Genomic DNA, 22,573 nt, shown 5'->3' on the forward strand with positions numbered 1-22,573 from the left:
TGGTAAAAACTAGCAGTCATTAAAAGTTGTAACCTCCTCTGAGGCTTTAAGTCAGAGCCGTATGCCTAGTATGCAGAAAATAAATTAGTATTTGAAAAGAAAGCAATAAAGCAGCAGAATTAAAGTAGTGGTAGTCTAACTGGCATGGTTTCTTACATGGAACCACCGTGTCAAGCCTTGCTTGCCTGCTACAATAGCAATACATTTGAGAAGTGAATAGAATCAGCAGATTTAAATACATTTTACCGTGGGATTTCCATAGATTTTGTCAAAGGCTCCTGATCGCTTTTCGTTTTTCCAGGAAGCAGTCAAGTATAAAAAACCAACCAAACAAAATGAAACAACAACAACAAAAAAAAAAAACAAAAACAAAACCAACAAAAAAATGCAGAGGGATGGGAAGAGAGGGGAAAAAAGGGCCAGGTTTTCCCTGGGATTGGCACGGAGTGATGAGCAGATGCCTTGGGAATGCCACATTGTGCTGTTATCGCTGACCTCCGGCGGGGGCGGCTCCCTTGCCTGGTGCTGGATGGTACCGCGGCTCAGTGCTGCCAAATGCAAAGCCATGGACATCAGTGCCAAATGCAAAGCCATGGACATCAGACAGAAGGCATACGTAACCCTGCTCACAAGGAGTGTAATTCAACCATGTTGCCCAAGGCAAGAGAGGGAGCTGGCATCGCTGTGAACTGCGCCTCTGCTCCGCGCGCAGCTTCGTAAGGATATTAGTAAGGAGCTGAAGAGGAGGATGAAAATGTTATCCGTAAGGGATTTCATGATGAAAATCATAAGTTTACACAAGCCACGTTGAAGACAAGTCACTAATCATTTTAAAAAATGGTAGTTTTAATAGTGATGAGTGGGTGAACAATCCTGCATTCAGTCTCCAAAAGGATACTGTGAAATTAAAGTGGACACAGAACAAGGTGTCAGGAAAGACATAAAGCAACAGAGGAACTATCCTAGACAAGACTGAGTTTGTTACTTAGGAAAAAGATGAATTATAATGGAATATCTTCTCTCTGCACATACAAATAGTAAAGAAGTTGGCAGCTTTCATTCTCTCTCCTTTAGAATTCAGTGAGTGAAGGTTTGGCAGAACCGGGAGGGATCTAACTGGAACAGAAGGATGACTGTTTTTTACAGTGCTGTGGAGTTAATTTTCAGAAATCTCACAAGACTCAGAAGAATTGAAGCAGTATGCAGAGATGACTCTTGTTTTGACTTTTTGTGAGTCTCTGTTTGTGTGCGCTCTATGATTTCTGTGTGTGGTTAGTAAGCTCTTTAGAGCAGGTTGTGCTCCACCGTGTGTTTATGTATGTCCTGACGCTTTGGGATTCTACTTCAGGCTTAGAATTTGTAAGTAATACAACAAAACCATGCTAATTGTTGGAGGCGATGCTTGCGACCAGGTGGTTTTGCACTGGAAGCAGGAATTTTCATCTTGTCTTGTTCTGAAAAACACAATGAGTCTTCCCCAAAGCTGTATCATGGCAATGTATAGCCAGTAATGTTTTGTGGAGAACTTGAAAGAGTTTAGTTGACTTTTTATGCATTTCATTACAATGCTGAATGGACTTGCTGGAATGTCTGCAGGATTCTGTGAGGGTACAAACAGCCAGCATACCTAAGCTAATTATTAAAAGCTGGTTTTTACTCTCAGTCAAAAAGCTTGAAGGAGTTCAAAGCTGAATTCTCTGCTAGGGCACCTGTTTAAGGAATTTGGGTGGAAGGGGATGGTGGGAAGTGTTAAAGGTGCTAATGTTCATTGGAACCATTTTTTTTTTTTTTTTTTACTGTTTTCCCTGTTCTTTCTGCTCCCCAAAAAGGACACCCTGTATGCATACCCCTGTGGCTCTGACCACACTCCCAGCCCCATGGCCAGCCGGGTGCCCTTGGAAGCAGCCCCTCTCCTGGAGAAAACAGAGGCCCGTCTGACAGCTGTGGCAGTGAATGTGGAAGATGGCCACACCATTGCTTTTCTGGGAGACAGTAGAGGCAGCCTGCACAAGGTATGATCTAGATGCGACAGGAAGCAAAGAGGATAAAACTAATTGGGGATCTTAAGGTGGAAGGGTAAAAAGGCAATTTCTCTTGTCCCTTCTTGAGTGTTGAGAACGTGAACACCCCAAATAGTCACATTGCCTTTGGTTACATCTGCACTGAGCCAGCGTCAGGGCTGGTTCATCCTACGTGGTTTCTGCAGGTATTGCTAGGCATGTGCTTCATGTGGCTGAAGTCACTGCAGTGAGATTTTGGTGGGAGGTTGAAATCCTTGCACACAAGTAGTGGTTCCAGCTTGTTTCTGGTGTAGGAGGTGTGCCCCCAATTCCTACTGTGATTCTTTGCGTACCACTGTGACTCTCTTGCAGGTGTACTTAGGAGCAATGGGAGATGCATATATATACTCTTCTTTAGCTATCCAGTTAAACAGCATGGTGAGTGGAGACCTGCTGTTTGACCAGTTGCAGGAGCACCTCTTCGTCATGACCCAGTCAATGGTAAGAGCAATAAAATCCCTTCCACAGAAGGGCTGAAAGCATTTGAGGTCTAGCCAAACTACTGACAGGAGTGGGGGAGGCAAAGAAACAGCGTGTATAGCTAAGCCTGTGCTGGGCGTTGCCTGCCTGCCAGTCTGGCTTACAGGGATGGGGACTGGCCTTCTGCAAAAGCTGGAGGAAGCATGAAGGAAGTCGTTGCCCTAAACCATGGCCTGTTTGCATGTGCATTTCTGTAAGTCAGTCAGGATGTGTCAGCAGTGATGGAGGAATGTGAACTGCAGACTGTTCTGTTGGCTGCTCTGTTGACATGCAGACATGGGACTGCAAATTCCTGGGGTCCTCTGTGTTGAGCAGAAACTGTTCAGATAACAGTTTGCATCTCCATCTGAACAGAAGAATGTGAGCCTTCTTGGTTCACAAGTAATGTGACCTGTCTTGGTTTTGCAAAAGATTAAGAAGAGAAAAGGGAGGTTTTCTGTACTTAAAACTGTGGCACTTCTCCTGTTTTTAATCAATTAAAAAATTAAGCTGTTCTTCTGTAGGCATGTAACCCACAAAAAGCAGAAATGTGTGGGAAGTGTCTTCAGATAGCAGAGGTGCACTCTGACTGGATATATAATAACAATCTTGCAGATGAAATCAAGCTGTATACAGAACCATGCGATGCACCTCTTCCCCTGCTTTCTGTAATTCTGTTTGTGCCCAGTGGCAGTTGAAGGAGAATAGGCGTTGCGATGCCTCAGGCTCTTGGGATATTGGTGACTGCTGAGTAGGAAATCCAGTTATGGATACTTTGAGAGGATTTGTACACCACCACTCATATCAGGTCCTTGAGCTGGAGTGAAAAGGATCCTCCTAGCAAAGGAAAAACAGCCCTTGAGTTACTCTGAAGGAAAGAACAAACAAAAAATGAAAGCATGCTGGAAAACTACTTCTTCCCTTCACCCCCGCCACTGCACTTTGAGATACTCAGAAATTTTGTAATACTTCAAAGGAGAAGTTGAAATCTGTGAGTGGAAGAAGATTAGGGAAATCTGAAATATATCCTTAACAGTAATTGTTCTGTCAATAAAAAAAATGCAAATTACATCATGTACTTAGCAGAAGTCATAGGTCGAGTATTAGAAGTTGGTATTTTAAAGTAACTGACAGTGTAGTAGCTGAAGTGTAGTGGCGGATTAAAGAGAGGGCAAGAGGCTGAAGCCAGCAAGGATAGTAAGGTAAAGCAGAAGTGTTTTGCCAGTAAAACTGGCAGAGGTTTTTGTTCTGCACTGATCAAAGCTTCTTGGTCTACTTTCAGTCAAAATTATAGTTCTGCCAGACAGAGCTGGCAATAGTGCAGGTGCAATCAGAGCTACAGTGTCCAGCTTCAGTCACCTACATGTCAAGAGAGATGATCTCCCATGACAGAGTCCAGTCAAGCAAAAGAGTGAACGGTATTCAGTCTGCTATTCCTTGATCCACTTTGTTAAAATATAGTTTTATCACTAAATAAAGTCACCTTCTTGCAAAAAGTGTCACAGAGAACCCATTAATAGCAATACACTTTGCTTGCCTCAGAGCCTCTGTACAGCCTGATGTTTAGATGTCCTTCACCAGTATGTGAAGTGGCCATTCAGATGGGCTCTGGAAACTTGTTCCTTTTTTCTTTAGTTTTATGCGATTATTGGGGATTAAGAAGTTTCAGTGAGCACGCAGATGATAGGACTTGCTGTCTATGCAGAAGCAGCCATACACCTGGGGTCTGTGTTGTGTGCTGTGTTTTCACTGTTTTTTTTTCTCTGACAGGTGGTAAAGGTTCCCATACTGGAATGTTCCCTGTACTTGGACTGTGAATCCTGTCTGGCGCTGAAAGATCCCTACTGTGGCTGGTGTGTCCTTCAAGGACGGTAAGATAGATCCCTGGCACCTGTGAGGACTTTGGAGGGATAGTGCCTAGAGACTATCTCTGCTTACTCTCTTCCTTCTGTCTGTGTGTATCTGTGTGTCTGGATTTATTTTATTTTCAGTTCCTTTATGGGATATTCTCTCTAACTTACAGTTCCTTTGTCTGCCTCCCTAAAACACTGCCAGCAGTCACAGTTGCACACAGGGGTATCTTTCTGTTGCTTTTTGGGTCTTTGGTCATCCCTTACAATGCTCCTGTCCCATGGATTTCAGTTTGATTTTAGTCTGACTGCAGCTCAAACTCCCTCATTTCAAACGTAGAGAAACTGTCTTATCTCTTCCTCTGGTGTCACTCCTTTAGCACGCTTTTTCACTTCTTACTCCCTTACTGGGGTTTCATTCTAGTGTATCTGTCTGCTTGCTGGCTCTGTCTCCCTGTAGAAGGCCATAGGAACTAGTTTATGACCCTTGAAGCCCAAAAAATGCCTACTCATCTATATATTGGCAACAGTTCATCCTACTGTTGAAGGTGGGGGGGGCTGAGACTTCTGTGGCTTGTGTAGCAGCTTCCCCAAGACTCTAGCAAGGCTTCAGTCAGCCGGTGTCAGCTTGGAAGCCAAATGTGTCCTGGTGGGGCTGCACAGATCTCTCACAGGGCTTCTTGCTGTTTCCCTGCAGGTGCAGCCGTCGCTCCGAGTGCTTGCGGTCCAGGTTGAGTGAGCAGTGGCTCTGGAGCTTTAACTCTACACAGCAGTGTCTGTCTGTCCAGTCACTAACTCCAGCCAATATCAGCAGAGAGGAAAAGAGAAATGTGAGTGGTGATGATCCTCTGATGATGCTCAAGCATGTAGAAGGTCACCTGCAAACTCTGAGGAGTCACAAGTCTTCCTGTTGCTTTCAGTGGTGTACTGAATCACTGAGCCTTCAAGCACATTATCTGCCTCGCATACAGGACTTAACGGCGTGGCTGTACCAGGAGATAATTTCGTTGTTTTTTTCCCTGTAAAACTAAATGTCCTTGCCAGCTAAGAGTTACTGGGTATTCTGGAGTATTTGATGTTTCCTTGGCTTACTACCTATAAGGTGCCCATGTGTGTGGCTTCAGAGTGTTTCTGATGCTTGCTGTTGGAGCTATCCAAAATTATGGCTTCAATTTGGCGTCTGAGAGCTGTCAAGGAAGCTAAGAAAGTGCTGCAGTGTTTTGAAGTCTGTCATCGTGTCAGGAGGTGGCAAGAACCTGTATTTTGCTAGAGACTTGAGCAAAGGGGGAAGTTGCCAATTGCTTGGTGAATGCCAGATTCAGTTTGGAAGAGGTGATGAATGAAACAGTCAGTTGTAGCAGGCATTATAGGAAAATGAGTGTATATGTAGATAACTACTTTATGGTGCTCTTATTTTAAAAAAAAATAGAACCAGAAAATGACATTAAATATAGAAGAATATATTAGAGGGCAAATTATTTACTTGATATTATTGAATTGGTAGATATTCCTGGCTATCTCAGACTTACCTTCTCTGCGTGAGGAAGAATTTTACTCGTGTTACTTTGAAGATTATGAAAGCCCAGCAGTTCTGACAGAGTCAGGAATCATGTGTCCTTCTCCAGATCCCAGCCAAGCACCAGCTTTGCCAACAGGAGCAGGTCAGTGAAATGTTTTAAATGGAGCATGATAGCTTTGATAACTTTGTTGGGAGAAAGTACGTTGTAGGTCCATCAGATTGCCAGGATTAACAGCCATGAATGTATGTGGTCTGTCAGCAGGTGTTCATTTCATTCTGTCATAATATCTGTTTGCTTTCTACTTGTGTGTCACGCACATCCTGTGCTATTTTGGGCTGTTGCCAAATTCCAATGCCAAATTCTGGTAGCTGGAAAGGAGATCCTGCTTGAAGAGTTGTATACAAATCTGAATATGATCTGAAATGCAGTCTGGAGTGGTGGCTGGTTTGGCAGCTTTGTCATAAACGCGGGGAGAGAAGTCTCTTAAATATTGCTTTATTATTTAAATGAAACAAAATGCAAACCGTCTTAAAATCCACATATTAGTGGGAGAAGGAAGTACATGTAAGGAAAGGCAAGAAGAGATCCCTAGTCCTTAAAGTTAAAAATCAATCTGCAGCATAACCTCAGAAAGTACATAGCCAGACTTCTATTACTGGGAACAATAACTGGCTGAGTTGCTAACTGGCCACTCTAAAGGACCTGGAAAGTTCTCCATTTATAGTCTTTGCATTGGATTTTACCCAGCCTGTCAGTGTGAGCTCTGATGAGCTGATCTCTTCAAAGAGCTTGTTCATCTGAAGTTGAAGGCAGGTGCCAGTTGGGGAACATTCCACGTGATTCACCTACATTGCTAAACAGATTTTTCCGTGCAAGTATGCAGCTGGCTATAGAGCTGAAGTAATCTCCATGGACACAACAGGAGAGCAGAACCCAGCGAATACACTCAGTGATCTCAAACATCTTTATTTTCAGTATTACTTACAATATTACTATATCTGTTGGCTTTCACACTGCTTTATCTGGAACAAATCAACGAGGTTTCCATTCAGGGTGGTCAGCCACAGAGGGAGAGGGCTTCATGCACTGCCACTGCAGGCAGAGTGGGCAGGATTGTTTAGTTTTGCAAATGTGGGCCTGAATGTAAGCACAGTTGTGAAAAATCAGTGTAGATAAAGCCACAGTCTAGTTCTCACTATTGCAGGCTTCAGGTATTCTTACTGACTCCTTTGTAAGCCAGTCTTGCTTTTGTTCCAAGACTCCATAGATGCTTTACCTGTGTTATTTTCATATTGCATCTCTGAGGCTTAGCAAGTCGCTTCTGTTCTCCAGCCTAAGCTTGCTCATGCATGATTCGTGTCCATTTGATCTATCTGTCTTGTCCTTTTCCTTCCACAGCTCTTCTCCTACTCAATGAACTACTGACAGGCATTCATAGCACTGAGTTTTGCCGTTTTAACTCTGCCATCCTTTTCTTCAGGTTCTTCTGTTACTCAGACTTCCTCTCTCCGTTGCTGTATTGCTGGCCCTTCTTTGTGCGGCTTCAGTGCTCTGCTGAGATAAATTTGAAGCTCGTAACCAGAATCATACACTGCTTTCTAAATGAGGTCTCATCAGGGCCTTAGATACCAGCACTTTCTTATTCCTACTTATAGTACTTTTCGAAGCTCACTAAAATATTTGCCTTTTTTTCAGCTTTGTTTTAAAGTTTTCATACCAGCTCATCTGTCACTTTAAGCTGTTGAGCTCCAAGTTGATAGCAGGAACTCTTGCTCTCAGTTTGCAAGTGCTCAACCTAATCTTCTGTACTGTTGAACAGCATTATTGGCAGTCATGGGAAATAACGGCCTTTTTGGAGAAGGGAATATTTATAAATACAGTGTCATAGCCCTGAAATCCTGGGAGGTGTTAGCCCTTTCACCACTGCCAAATGCAATCACCTCTATAGCAGTGACTCCTGCCTCCAGCTGCATATGATACCCTTATTTTATCCTAATCATGGGTTTCATACGCACCTCATCATCAGCTGTTTTGCTAGCATACTGCTTCACTTGTCATCCTGTCAGGAAGCCAGCTTAGGCCTGACTGATCCTCCACCAGACATGTCAATTGTTTTGTTGTGAATAGAGCTTGCTTGCAAGAGGAGGTCTGAATTCTGAGAGAGGAATGATGAACAAGCTTCTTGTTACTTATTTTTATAGCAAACTGTCTTGGAGAAATGGCGGCTCCCGGAGTTGAGCAGAGCATGCAATATGTTTCAATTATTTGGAGAAGTAATGCCCAGCTCTAGGGTTGGGGGCATTTGTCAGGAACAAGATTAATTAGCTGGTTTAGTACTGTCATATGCAAAATATCTCCTTCAGGCTCATGCTATCAGCTGCAGTAAGTTTTGACCATTTCTGCAGTTATTTGGTCTATCAGAAAACAGTGATGTTCTCCCAAAGAGAACTGGGCTGTGCTGAAGCTTGTAGTTGACATGAGACCTGGATTGAAAGCTGATAAGCCTTCAGTCACTGCGACTGAGATTACAAGTCTTGTAAACCTCTTCACTGACTCACTTCTTAGTCTGGACATAGAACAAAGCTTTCAAGGCCATATGTGAGGGCATGTCAGTTCTAAGGGTTTGGTTTTCCTTTGAAAGACAAAGGCAGACCGTCAGCTTTGAGCCTGGAATATTACTGCTTCCTCTAATACAGTGGATAACAGGGGAATTATAGCAGATAAAGATGGAGGGATCTTCAGACTACTCTTCCTTCCCATGGGTTGGCAAGAGCTGCCATAAACTACTCCTGACAAACTTGTCCAACCTGTTTTTAGTGTCCGTAGGATAATCCAGTGATTGAGATGCTAGAAGCATGGCAGGGAACCTGTCTCCATGTTTGACGGTGTCTTTCCTAAAGCGTGCTGTGTCTTAACAGTATGGCAGACTTACAGTTGCTCCTTTCCTAAGAAATTTTTTTGTTTGTTTTCAGATCATGTCACCATAAAGCTTGTAGTGCGTTTCCATGACATCTTCATTGCTTCTGTGGACTTCTCTTTCTATGACTGTGCTGCAGTGGCCCTGCTGTGGAAATCGGCACCGTGAGCACCTGCTTTTTCTTGTCTGTAGTTATAGGGAGGGTGGCGGTCCCTTCCTGGGTTGTCTTAGCAGCTGTTTTTCTGTCTTTGTTCCAGGTGCCAGAAGTGTGTGAGCAGTCTCTGGGGGTGTAACTGGTGCATCCAGCAGCACTTCTGCACCCACAAAGCAGCCTGTGAGGAAGGAACCATCATCTACAATGAAAGGGTACGTCACCTGCTCAGTCTTAGTCCCACATGCTATAGCAGCCTCAGTAAGTCTCAGGGAATCAGATCTCTTCTCAGGTGAAACAGTGACTGTCAGTCACGTCAAGCATGGACGTGAGCTGTTGGAGCAGAGCCTTCCCTTGGAGCGACACAAGGCTCTGCATCTCTGATGTTACAAGGCCTTGCTAGGTTTCTGGGGAAGTGCCAGCAGATGAAGCAGGTCACCCTTCTCCTGGAGTTATCCAGCCTGTTTTCAAAGCAAGGGATAAGAGCAAACTGGCAGGGAGGCTGCAAGTGGGGAGGTGGAACAGATGCCCGCTTTGTGGCTGCCACAGGTGGCCTTGCAGTTTTGTGGAGGATGAAGGCAGGCAGAATCCCCTCTGAGTGGAGGTGAGCGCAGGAATCTCTGGGAAGAGGGAATGTTATGGGATCTTCTGCACTGTAAGCACTCTTCAGTCCTAGCCCAAGACAAGATGACGTGAAATGTAGCTCTTATTGAAATCCAGAGGGTGCAGCAGCCTCTTGTGAGCACTGCTATGGGAAGTAATATGGTATTTTCCTGCCTGGGTTTTATTCTGTTTTGTTTGTTTCTCTCTTCTCACCCCACCGTGTTGTTTTTCTCTAGGCCCAGATCCCAACCTCAAGTGTGTTTCCTTCTTCAGCAGCTCCTCTCACCAAGTTCTCTACCACAGCCCCACCTGCTGCCACAAAACCCGTCACTCCCCCCGTGCGTGTGGTGCCGAGCACTGTGCCCCTCACAGAGCCCAACCACATCACGCTCTCCGCAGCCTCGGATACAATGACTGAGCCTACAGAAACCCTAAGCTATACATACTTGACTCTCTCAACTGAAGCAGCCTCTCTCCAGGCCGTCACAGAATCCCCTCTACCACCACCAGCAGACAAACCTGCTGTCACCGTGCCAGAGACAACTTCTCCCGCTGCATCTGTCCTCACCAGCCCATCCAAAAACGTGGATCACGCAGCCTTGCCCACTGAAGGGCCAGCCACTGCCCAGGAGCCACAGCACACCGACCCACCCACCACCCTAGTGGGTAGCCCTCTGCACACATCTGCAGCAGCAGTGACACCTTCCCCTCATGCCACCAGTTTCAAGTGGCCTCTGAGTTCTTTTCCTACAACAGAGGCACTGACATCTGCAATCCCATCTCCCCAAACCCCCAGCCAGGTGCCGGAGGGCCCTCTTGCCTCTGATGACTCTCCCGGATTGCTGGGAACTGAACTACCTGCCTCGGAGTTCCCACCATCAGCTCCTCCAGACTGGCTGCTGGAGGAAGGTGCGGAGCTCCAGGACACAGAGGACTGGATGGATTTGCTGCAAGCTGAGAATGACACGTCTCCCTTCTCTGCTTCTACTCTTCTGTCGGGCGATGGCGATTCGTCAGAGAGGGATGTCCCTGACTTTCCCAGGATCCTCCACCCTGACCTTGACTATCAGTATGATGCCCCTGAGTTTTGGGAGGAGGTAAGTTGCTGGCTTTTGGAATTCACAGTCTAAGTCTGCAACACACTGAAATTTTCCTGCAGATTGCCGGTCTAGTATTTCAGCACACAGGAGAGGTTGTGCCCTCTGAGAGGGTAGAAGCTAACTGCTGTAATGTGCGAAGCGAGAAGTGGCGGCCTGAGGAGGAAAAATGTGTGCAAGGTTCCCAGGTCTTGTAGAAGTGCTGCTGATGGCAGCTGCTGTGATGTCCAGCACATTCACAGCTTTCTGCTGTTCACCCCTTTGGAATATTGAGTTGCTTTCTTGTAACTTCATGGTGAAGAAGCACAACTGTGTCTGTGTTCAGGCAGGGCTCGTTTCTCTGTTGGTGTGTTAGGCTTTGATTTCCTGTATCAGAGCTGTGGAGGTCTCTTTCTCTAAAGACCTGTGTTTGTTTTCAGAATGAAGAGCTTAACTGGGGTCCAGATGCATGTCCTTGTGTGCAGGGAATTCAGGGATCTTCGCTGTTTCCAGTCAACGTGGCAAGGAAGATAACCCTGCTGGGAAAGAACTTCCACCTCTATCAGGTAGTCAGCTCAACACCATCACCACTGAGAAACTTTATTAATTCAGAGGACTGTTGGGGCAACTTAGACTGCTAAAAATATGTGTAAGACACAGTCATGGCTCTGCCTAGGTTTCTCCTGTTTGCAGAAACACCTAGAGGAATGACCTACTTCTGTGAATAAAAAACTACATAGCTGTATTTATTGGTGGGCAGGAGGTCACCCAGAGGAAGGGAGAGCACAGGTGTGCACCAGCCTGCTGGAGAAGATCTGCATGCATTTGGATTAAGTTGCACCTGTGCTGCTCTGTAGATGGTAGTTCTTGGAATAACTTCCTACTGAGTCTCTGCTGAGTGTTTGTGTCTCCACAAGCTAAAGATAACTCGTCTGTTCCCTTTCCTTTCTCGCACGCTCATGTTAATGTGGCTATTCCTGTTGTACCTGAACCTTCTGCAATAAGGAAAACCACCCTTGAAAGCTATGTTTCTTGGGTGTGCCCCTGATAAAAATGCTCTTTGCTTCCCAAGACAGAAGGCAGATTTGGTATCCTTTTACAAACAACCGCCGCAGACTAATTGTTACTTTATATGTTAAACCTGATACACTGCACTGCTCAGAGGAGCAGAGCTGGTTGCAGATGCATATCCATCTTTTTTACAGGAAATATCTAAGTGATTCAGTATGAGATTTACAGGAGAGAGAGAGAGAGCATAAAAATACACTTAGTGTTTTTTGAGGTGCACTACCCTAATCTGCGTATTCCACTTTTAATTTCCAGGCTAGTGTTTCACAGAGACATACAGTCATAACTTCACAGTCCCACTGGTTTTTCTTTAATTCCTCCTCCCGTGCTGAGTTCTCCCTGCACTGACATACACGTGCTCCCTTCTGGGTGTTTTATTTTGTGTTGGTTTACCTTTCACACATGGAGGCAGTGACAGCATAGAGAGCCCTTGAATATAGCGTAGAGTTGGCATAACAAAGGGAATGAGAGGAGCACGCTGCTTGCACAGTGAGTGGCTTGGTAAAAGGTACTGAATTGGAGAGGCAGGAGTACACCATTGTGTAGCAGGAAGCTCTGTGTATTTGAGAAACAGTGCCACGTGTATCTTCTCTGCAGGACCAACAGTGGGACTATGAGTGTGTCCTGAATTTGGAGGGGAGGACAGTGGTGATGGAGGCTTATGTGGAAGGAGATGAAACAAACCAGTCCCTCTGTTATATCACCTGCCAGATGAACCAGGTGAGTGCTTGGAATATGATGCCATTTCAGATTTCACACTGGTGCTGGTTTTGCCCAGCAAAACAGCAGGCTGGAAGGCAAACTGTGGGGAAAAGAGCATATTTTGCAAAAATACTTACAGGCCCTCATCTGTGATGCTGCTGTCTGGCAGTACTGGTATCTTCAACTTGCAGAAAGCTTGTGCAGTCTGAGCCACACTGTTGCTACCATTTGCTGTAGTATGGGATGAGGCCGTCTCTGAATGACCACTCATCGCAATCTGCCAGGACAGCAACACATCTGCTTTGGCGTGAGGCACTGTCGTTGATGGTTTTCTGGATCGTGAATTCTTTTGTGAAAAGAAAAATGTTGTTAATTCTAATTTTGTTCTTAGTGTGGAAGCTAGCCTGTGGATTATAAGATTAGCGGGCAAAATTAAAACAGCCATGTACATTTCCAGATGATGTGTGGATTTCACTTAGGGCAAGATTTGCAAGAAGAGACGATATTTTTAGTTCACAAACCCATATATTTAAGGAAGAGGAACAACATAGGCTCTTGTGCACACAAGCCCTGCGGACCAATTGTAATCCTGCGTCTTCAGCTCTACTGAAATTGCAGAAATGCCAGCTTGAGCAGTTTTCTGAGCAGGTGGCTTATAGATAGGAATTAGCCATTTAGGAATGCAGTTAGGAAGTTAGACAAGCATTGTTGTGAGTACACATTTATTTTCAATGTTCGTCCTAGTGGAGCAATGCTTGCTACTCTTTTTACAGCAGAATTGTGACTGCATGAACCAGTGAGGACCAGCCTGGGCTGCCATCACCCCAGCTAACGCTGCCTTGTCTGCATTCACAGGAAGAGCTGTATAGGCTGTATGTGCCAGTGCACTATGCAGGATGAATGCTGATGCTTTTTGCCTATTCAAGTGGCTTGTTTGTGCCTCTGTTAAGTCTTTTGTCTTGATGGTCTTTGTCTTTGCAGTACAGTTACACAGCACCTCAACTCGAATTCAACGCTGTGGTGTTTGTGCAGAGGCGACGACACCTTCGAGTGGACAGTGCTGCGGATCTTCATGGTAGGTGTGAAACACCTCCCTAGCGAAAAGACAGCAGATGAGGTGGAAGAGAATTAAGAAATCCTTGAATGAGGCTTTTTGCATCTAGTAGACCTATCACAGGGAAACTAAGCAAAACATACAACCTCATTTCTGCTGCTTGTCACAGGGGAGGGAGGAGGAGAGGGTTCTGTGCAAGATGCTGAGTTGCTGGATTGTTCTGTGCCCTAGGGTATGTTTGCAGGTGCCTCTGAATTCTTCTCCTTTGCAGTGACTTTTTACAACTGCTCTGTGGGACACACTGATTGTAGCCGCTGCCAAACAGCTGATCCAAAGTACAACTGTGTGTGGTGCGGAGGTGACAACCCCAGCTGTATCTTCAGGGGCTCCTGCAAGGAAGAGATAGAAGACCTGTGTCCAGCACCTCTCATTCACTCTGTGAGTAACTTGCTCGCTAGTGTAGTGCACCTGGGGCAAGCAGGGCTCCATTCTCCAGTTGAAGTCAGAGCGCTGTGAATTCAGAGTGCAAACAGTGCAGCTCAATAATGCGTTGGCCATCTGAAGAGCAAGTTAGTCCTATTCTACTATGATTGCTCGTTATAGAGAGGATCCTAGACTTTTGTGCTGGGCTTGCAATTTGCTGATAGAGAATGCTGGGGAAAGATGCATTTGTATCTCGTGAGCTGAAACTGGCACACCAGAAGGAGCAGAATCATTCAGGAGCTGGGAAGGAGTTCACAAGTTGGATCCTCCAACTGTCCTGAGCCAGACCCTGAAATAGATTGGCCCAGCTGAGCCTGGGGCAAAGGAGGGCAAAACCTAATGATAATGGCACAGCAAGGATGGGAAAGGCATGACAGGTTACTAGAATTAATTTTTTTTGTCTGTTTATTTTAAATGTTTCTTGCTAACTGCCACATGACAAGTGTCTGTAGCCATGTGTCCCTTTTGCTGTCAGCTTGTCCTCCCTCCAGTGGCACACAACATCCATGTGCTGCATCTTGTCTTAGTTTATCTTGGATGCTGCTCAGGGACAGAGCTTTGACGTTTTGTGCAGCATGCAATTCATTGTCGTACTGATGCTGAGGGGAGAATGGTGCTTGCTGCTTCGATACCAGTAACGTGTATTGGCTTGTGCATTCCCACTCTTCAGCAGAAAAGCCCTATGGAGTGGTCAGCATGTTGATGAGAAGGCAAAGCAGTGCAGTCCGTGCTTTAGAAGTCTCTCGTGTGGGGGGCTGCTGGCAACAGTGAGGTATGGGAAAGAAGGCTCCAATTGTGGTGTTCTCTGTGGCCTTTCTTCTGATGAGGGTGCAACCTGGTACTAGTCCAAGCCGGTAAAAGGAATCCATAGCAGTGACCTAACCAGGGCAGAGTTTGTAATGGGCCAGTTGAAGGGCCCTGTACTGTAGATGAGTTGCCAGAGTGTAGAGATACTGTGACATTTACACATGCGCGGATGTCTTTGCAGGTGTACCCCCTGTCTGGACCAGTGGAAGGTGGCACTAGAATCACCATCACTGGCTCAAACCTCGGGCAGAAACATCAAGACATTGCAGAAACTGTCACTGTTGCAGGAATTCCCTGTGCCGTAGATGCTCAAGAGTATGAGATCTCTAGCAGGTAGAGTATCTGCGAAACCTCCTCCCAGAGGCAGGCACTGGCTTTTCCCTTGGCTGCTGACACCAGCCTGAGATGTCATTGCCTTTGCTGTAGCAGGTGTTGAGCCTTGCCCGTTCCCCAGGGAGTGCCCCTGAGTAAGGTCACCGAGTGATTAGTTACTTGGGCAGTGGCATTAGAGAGATAAGGTTGTGTACAAGGCAATGGCCGAACAGTGCTGCCAGATACCGACCGTGCTGCCAGCACAGAGCCCGCGGGCCAGCCAGATCAGGGAATCACGGGTTCGGAACCATGCAGTTTCATGGGTGTATCTCCCAGCCACAGGGTGATTTCAATAAAGCGAAAGACATGGTTTGTGCAAGTGTCACTGCTAGGAAAATATCCTGACCACATTAACAAAAGGTGAGGATGAGAATACGTGATTGGAGGTACAGCACAGATTCTTGCCTCTGCTTGAGTGGGAGTGGGCACACCCTAGACTGTCATTCTTCACTTCCCAGCCAGACTTCCGCCTCCCAGGAACAAACCCAGTGAAAGGACCCTCTCAAGTAGGGATAGACCAGGGAGTCCTGCTGGGCCCTAGGCCACTCTTCTGGTGGCTAGGAGTGCCTGGCAGGTCACACAATGCTTGTAAAAGTAGTGGCTAAGAGGAGAACGAGAAGCAGAAAGACCTATCCTGCTGAATCCAGCTCATGTCAGCGGTAGAGAACTGGCTAGCTGGTGTGTCTGGCCTTGGCAGATATAACAAGGCAGTGTAGTCAGGTGTTGAGAGGTGTGACTGGGGGGTAACTGGGAAGCAAGGAGAAAGGAATATTTGTGTAGTTGGCCTGTGACAGGGCAAGTAGGTGGGAGCCTTGGACAAGGGAGGGAGAGGAGCCAAGCAACCAGCAGGAGAAGAGCAATTGTGAGTAACCTCTCATCAGAGATATCACAAACCCATTTTCCCATTCCGTGGTAGCAGTAGTTGTAGCACCTTTCCCTCTGGGAGCCAGGTAAGATCCTGCTGGGAAATGGCCTGCTGTGTTGAGCAGTGTTGTCCTGTCTGTGTGCCTTGTTTGTCTGGATCCATCTGCTTTCTGTTTTCATCCTAGAATTAGAGCATAATCTTTCTGGGGTTAGCACCGTCTTTGTTCTGTATCTGTAAATCACCTGGCATCACAGGGTCCTGGCTTGGGACTGCACTGCCTAAAATCAAATTCCTGAGCCTAAGATCAAATTCCAACCAAATTGAGGGAATGTAGCTGTGAACCTGGAGCCCACTTGTGAGCAAGGCCCAGACAAAATTAATCTCCTACTGTGTAGGAAGGCTGGGAAGTCTCCTGCAGAGTAGTTTTTCTGTTAGCAAATCAGTGCTGTAACACGGGATCCCTTGCTGCCCTGTTATAAGTGCCGCCTGACCTCTTACCTTGTCAGCATCTCCCATACCAAACTATGGCTGGGAAGAATGGGTGGTGCACATTAGGGGAACTGGCTAGTCGCAGAGGCCACTGGCTGAAGACCAGTGCCAGCTAAACCTACAGTCTTTTGAGTTTTCTTCTGCATCAGACACAGCGCTCATGTGGATTGACCGCTGCTAGCCTGGGGTCACTCCAGATGTGACTGATTTGATGAGGTCTGGACAACAGAGTGTTCTTGGACTCTGTGCATTTGTGATACAGTGGGCTTCATCGTGTCTGTCCCAGAAAGAATAATCTTGGATAGGATGTGCCTGTTTGGAACCGCTCCCTGCTTTTTTCTGCTGCATCTAATCCAGCTTTTAAAGGTGTTTCTCAGTGTTTGGTTGTATGTTCTGTGCATGCGATAAGGCTGAGAGAAGGGACCTGTAGTTGCTAGATGGTTTTAGGACATGATGCAATGGATACAGCTCATCTGCTCTTCCACGGTGTGACACTGTTCTTGGATTGCCCTGCAGTATCGTCTGCGTCACTGGCGGGAGCTGGACTGAGAGAGTTGGGCACATTGCGGTGGAAGTGCCTGGAGGAGGACGTGGAGTTTCTGGGCATGTTTTCACCTATCAGGTAGCGTAACTATTGCTTCTTTAAAATAGCTCTCTGCCTGTTCTTCCAGTATCTCTACTAAATGACTGTCTATTGCATGAACTTACAGGACTCTACCAGGCCCTTGCTCACTTGCTGCTGGTATTTTTATCTGATTTTTCTGGTGTTTGTGTTGTGTCGTGTTTTGGGGTTTTTTTTTGTTTTGGTTTTTTCTCCCTCCCACCCCCTGCTTTAGGTTATAAGAACAGCTGTACTGCATAATACTAAAAATTCTGTAGCCTAGTGTGGGGTTTTGTTTTGGGTTTGTTTTTTTTTTTTTTTTTTTTTGCAATGGTAACTATTAGATGCTTAAAGAGGAAAAATGCAGGATACCTTTCTGATTTGGAGACTTTTTGAACTGATGAGTTAGTTTTGATTCTGTTATCACCATTTTGAGGCAGGGTGATGAGAACTGCATACTGTGTTCATGATGTGAGTGCAAAAGGAATTTTTACTGTGGCATAAAAATATTTTTTCTAAATTCCCTTCCCTGTAATTCCTACAACTTGATATGTTTTTGTTGAGATCTGTGCTTACAGGTAATAAAGTTGTTATAGGTACCAAAACACTCTTGAGTGGGCAGGGGCTATTTTGAAACTCACAACTGTGTACATATGGTTGGGTTGCTTTTTTGCTGTAGTCTCCCTGCTTCTTCTCACTTGATGTATCTTGCTCTTCATTTGTCAGCAGTGACTTACCCTCTAAATTTTGCTGCAGCTTGTCAGTGGCACTAAGTTTTTGTTACTCTGAATGATTTAGCAAATTTCATTTCCCCTTTCCAGGTCGTCTACAAGTATGTTTAACAGCACAGGTCTCAACACCAATTCTTAGGGCTCCCTGCTGGTAATCTCATCTACTAGACAAACAGACAATTTATTTGCTACCTTGTTTTTCCTAACCTGAGTTATTAATCCAGTTACTGATCTGAACAATCCCTTTGAACTGTTAATCCTAGGGTTTGTGTGTGAGGCTCAGAGCCCTGCTGTGGTTGCAGCACCCATCTGCCTTTTGCAGTCCGTGGAAAGACTGATCCCTGATCCGTGGCTCGTGATGGTTCTTCCTTTGCTGCCTCTGCTCCAGAACATAGCTGCTGGAGCCTAGCTGAGGCCTGCCTGTGATTAGGATCTACAGCTTCTGTTTTCAGAGCACTGGAGATTACTGAACAAGTTCTGCTGTTTTCTTTCTTTGCCTAATCTTCTGAGGTCTTTGTCACTCACTTGCTTCCCCCCCCCCCCCGCCTTTTTTTCCCCCCTCTTCTAGAACCCAGAGCTGAAATCCATCATTCCAACTCAGGGCCCTAAAGCGGGAGGAACCTGCCTTACCCTGCTGGGCTCAAAGCTGCTGACTGGGCATCCCAGTGAAATCAGTGTCCTGCTTGGAGACCTCCCTTGCCACATGTAAGGTCAGAGCCTGCCGATGTGCTGGCTGTACACTGCCCTGACTCCTTCCCAAAGACCTGCAGGGTGTGATGCTGCCTGGCTCAGCCCTTAGCACAGGCTGCTGGAGCTCTGCTTTCCTTGGTGTTCCAGGAGATCCTCCCCTGGAGGGTCCTGGCAGCAACCTCAGCCATCTTGCATTCCTGCCCATGTTCCCTTGGACATGAACAGTGCTACCTGGCCTCTGTTCTGCATGTCTCTTGACAAGATAATGCTGATGTGAAACTGCAGTTGACTCCTGCAGACTAACACTAAGAGCTGCTTGTTCTCTTGCATCCTGGGATGCAAAAGAGTTGTCGTGGTTTAGCCCCACGCAGCAGCTAAAATACCACACAGTTAGTCACTCTCCCCTCACCGCCCCCCGCCGTGGGATGGGGAGGAGAATCCATAAAGAAAGGAAGGCAGAACTCATGGGTTGAGATAAAAACAGTTTAAGAGAACAATAGAGGAAAAGAAAACAGACATGGAAAACAAACAACAAAAAGACCCCAGTAACACAAAATTCTTAACCGTGTAATTTACGGTACAGTAGCTCATGGTGGATCCTGATGCCACTTGACAGCACTGCTGCTGAGAAGGTGCACGTGCCTTGGTGGCATGCTTCCAGTCTCTTCAGGCTGGACAGTGGCTGTACCTGTTCTTCTTCTATGTGCTGCTCACTGACAAGTGCCCAGGAATTATTGCTTGCTTAGATAAGGCATAAGACCTTTCAGCGTTATATTTAGGAAAATACCGGAAAAGGTTAGCAGACTGCAAAGAGCAAGGCATAGTACTGTAGAATCTCTCTCTGCAGTGGCTGTGTTAATCCCTTGTTCTCTCTTCTGTCTCTCCAAGCCTCTCTGAGATGACAGAGGATCAGCTGGCATGCCAGACGAGTCCCAGCAATGTGTCTGCAGAACTCCCGGTCACTATCAAATATGGGGACCAAGAGCGGAGACTGGAAGGATCCCTCTTCAGATATACTCTGGATCCCAACATCACTTTTGCAGAGCCACCAAAAAGCTTCCTCAGGTAGAAAGACTGAGTGCACCTTCCCCAGGGCTGTGTGCTGAGGCAGGTACTACAGCACCAATGGCATCTGTCTGTTGAGTTGCACTTTGGAGTAAAGCCAAGCTTGTAGGAATGAGCATAAGCAGGGGGTGGGAGCCTGGGCAAGACAGAGCTAATGAACAGAGTGGGTGAGATCAGCTACTGTTCTCTTTCAGTGGAGGGAGAGTGCTCAGAGTTCATGGATACAACTTGGATGTTGTACAGAAACCGAAGATCCGAGTTACAGTTTCTCCATCTGAACGCCGGCGACGAGGACTGGGACGATGGCGCAGAATCATTCCAGACACTGAGTGCCCTGAGGACACTCTGTGCAGTGTCCAGCAGGTAACATGGCAAAGTGCTCAGTGGAGCTGAGGGTGCGTAAGGGTTGATGTGCTGTTCTGGAGAGGTAGACTTTCTGTCCCTAGGGCTTTTCCCCGTTTGCTGTTATCTGCTTGGATCATACCAACAGTCTTGGCCAAGTGGAAGTGTTCTCTGCCAGACCGAGAGGTTAAGTTCTTTAACAAACATTTCCATGAGTTGAGTCTGCTTATGCTTAGAGATGTGCAGGGCTTGTGATGTGAGGCAGAAACAGCAAGGCAGCAGTGTGGAGATAAAGAAATCTACAGCTGAGCCAGGGAGCTTGTGTGGCTCAGCACGTCCATGCTCCAAACTTTTCCTTTTGCATAGTTCAGTTCATTTCTTTAGCCCCTGGGCTCTCTTTCACTCTGAGATACAAAACCAGGCAGAGTTCAGTGAAATTACCAGTTCTACCAATATATTCTGCTCTCCTGCTGCCAGTGTCCTGAGATGGGTCACTACAGAGTTATTGATGTGATCATCACGGTCACAGAGCATGCAGCAGAATTTGCAGAGGTAGAGGGTGTTTGGCAGCCAAAGTACAAGAAGGATTTGCATTATTAGTGGAAATGATGGAGGGCTTCCTGTACATAAACTGGGAGAATATGCTCCTGATGCACATGTATCAGTAATAGCTGGTTTTATCCATGTTCTTAGGGAGGCATTTGTGGTTGTAGGGGAGAAAAAAAAAATTTCCTCTGATATTTTCACCAAATGTATAAAACATATCCAACTGGATGAAGGAACACTTCTTTCACAGAAGCTTTCTGGCTAGGAAATCAGCCTTGCATTGAACGTCTTTGGTCCTGTTCTGTCAGAGCAGGGAGATCTAAAGCTGATGCCTCTCCAGAATTTGCTGCCAGGGGAATGCCAGAGCTGATTCCCACTAGGTACTTGCAACAAAACCAGTGCTATGAAAACTTTCTTCAGAGGGACATGGGAAATTCCTCAGATCTTGGGTTTTTCCCTCTACAATTAAGCAGAGTTCCTCTGGCATTGCTCCAGATGAGAGGAATGCAGACTGACCGCAGATTGCTCAGGGTTGGGGAAGTATTGCAAAGCTGCAGGAGAAGCATTAGTGTTTCACTACTGACACTTCTTTTCGCCTTTTGCATTTAGTTTGAAGAACCATGTCTTGTCAACTCCTCCTACCTGATCCTGTGCAAAACTCCAGCCATTAACCTGCTGTTGAGGAGCGTCCATATCAAACTGGAATTTATTCTGGATAATCTGAGCTTTGATTTCAACTCATTGCATCCAATGCCCTTCTCTTACGAAGTCAACCCCATCCTAAAACCATTGAACGCTGAAGACCCTGCCAAACCATATCGTCACAAGCCAGGAAGCGTCATCTCTGTGGAGGTAACATAACAGCTAGCTGAGAATTCCTTGTACAAAGTTGTTTCTAACATGAGTGTTTTAAATTGATGTTATGCAGCACCCAAGGTTTTTAAGGTTCTGACAGGCTTACAACCCCTGTCACAGCACATCTGCTTGGGCCTATGAGAAATGGTACATAAGAAGAGAGGAAAGAGTTCATCAAAAAAGCCTCTGGAGCACATAAATCATTGTTAAGGGCTTCACAGGGCTTGTGGAAACTTTCATGCTTTTTTATTTTTAATCCTAATAAACTATTTGTATATGAGATATTAGTGCTAAATAAACCCTACATCCTATTCTCAGCTGCTGGCTTTTTCTTAACTACTTAAGATTCCTGCAGAAGTAATTTAAGTGTAAAAGAATCTTGGCAGTAGGGAAGACCTGTTACTTGCTAGAGGTAGGAAAATCACTCTTTAAAGATGATACGGAAGGGCAGGGTGGCTAATGTTTTTTTCTGTACTTGTGAGAAAAAAAAAGAATGAGGTATTTATTTTGTATGGAAAGATACTTTCTAGTCCAGTACTCATTAAGAAAGTTAATGGCTGCAGATGGAGATGTACTTTCTTCACTTGCTCTTTTTACATATGAGTAAAAATGGTGAGGATATACTAGTCTAGAAATACCTAGACTGCTTCCATTGGTATTGACTGCATCTTGGAGAAGTAGGGCAATTTGAGAAGACTGAAAGAGAACTAACAAGATGCAAGCTTTCAGAGAGCAAGGAGGTTAATCTACCAACCTGTCAGGATACCCTGACAGAGCACTGGACAAAAGCATGAAAACACTGCTGCAGGATTCAGCTTAGAAAGCATTAAAGCATAAAAATGTAATTAACATCAGTCAGCATGGTTTTATTAAAAAAAAAAAAAGTTGTCTTAATCCCCCCAAACTAATAGCAGATTAATGTAGCAGATAAGAACAATTGCATAAATGTGTTACACCTTTGAAAGGCATTGATTGACTCACCTGAATGCTTGGGTTAACAGACATGAGACTACATTTTTAAATATATATACGTGTGTGTGTGTATGCATGTACGCACAGAGTGAAGTGTTGACCTTAGTTGTGCTGTGGCTGAAGAGCCTTAAGAAGACAGGCTATTTATAACTGTACTTATGCAGCATGGTGTGGGTCCTAAAGCTATAATCTAAGTCATATGCAAGTGAATTTTTTAGCTTACAAAATTAACTTCTGCAGCCAGTTTAGATGCAAGCCTAGTCAGAGAAGAAAAAATGCTATTTTCATCCTGTTG

The 22,573-nt window shown here is 45.6% G+C and overlaps 1 protein-coding gene across 1 annotated transcript in view; it reads left to right on the forward strand.

Moving 5' to 3' along the window:
* The window catches only part of PLXNB1 (plexin B1), a 79,142-nt gene that overhangs the window by 41,985 nt on the left and 14,584 nt on the right, over nt 1-22,573 (forward strand). Inside the window, exons 4-21 of the mRNA XM_086755526.1 lie at nt 1,830-2,012; nt 2,373-2,501; nt 4,290-4,390; nt 5,067-5,199; nt 5,874-6,030; nt 8,862-8,970; nt 9,064-9,172; nt 9,797-10,657; nt 11,077-11,202; nt 12,302-12,424; nt 13,388-13,481; nt 13,732-13,898; nt 14,932-15,083; nt 16,993-17,098; nt 18,377-18,513; nt 19,387-19,563; nt 19,758-19,926; nt 21,061-21,303. Of these exons, the coding sequence (XP_086611652.1) occupies nt 1,830-2,012; nt 2,373-2,501; nt 4,290-4,390; nt 5,067-5,199; nt 5,874-6,030; nt 8,862-8,970; nt 9,064-9,172; nt 9,797-10,657; nt 11,077-11,202; nt 12,302-12,424; nt 13,388-13,481; nt 13,732-13,898; nt 14,932-15,083; nt 16,993-17,098; nt 18,377-18,513; nt 19,387-19,563; nt 19,758-19,926; nt 21,061-21,303 (3,276 nt within the window). The remainder of the gene's footprint in view (nt 1-1,829; nt 2,013-2,372; nt 2,502-4,289; nt 4,391-5,066; nt 5,200-5,873; nt 6,031-8,861; nt 8,971-9,063; nt 9,173-9,796; nt 10,658-11,076; nt 11,203-12,301; nt 12,425-13,387; nt 13,482-13,731; nt 13,899-14,931; nt 15,084-16,992; nt 17,099-18,376; nt 18,514-19,386; nt 19,564-19,757; nt 19,927-21,060; nt 21,304-22,573) is intronic.

This window comes from Chlamydotis macqueenii, chromosome 10 (assembly GCF_036417535.1).
Source record: "Chlamydotis macqueenii isolate bChlMac1 chromosome 10, bChlMac1.mat, whole genome shotgun sequence".
Classification (NCBI taxonomy): domain Eukaryota; kingdom Metazoa; phylum Chordata; class Aves; order Otidiformes; family Otididae; genus Chlamydotis; species Chlamydotis macqueenii.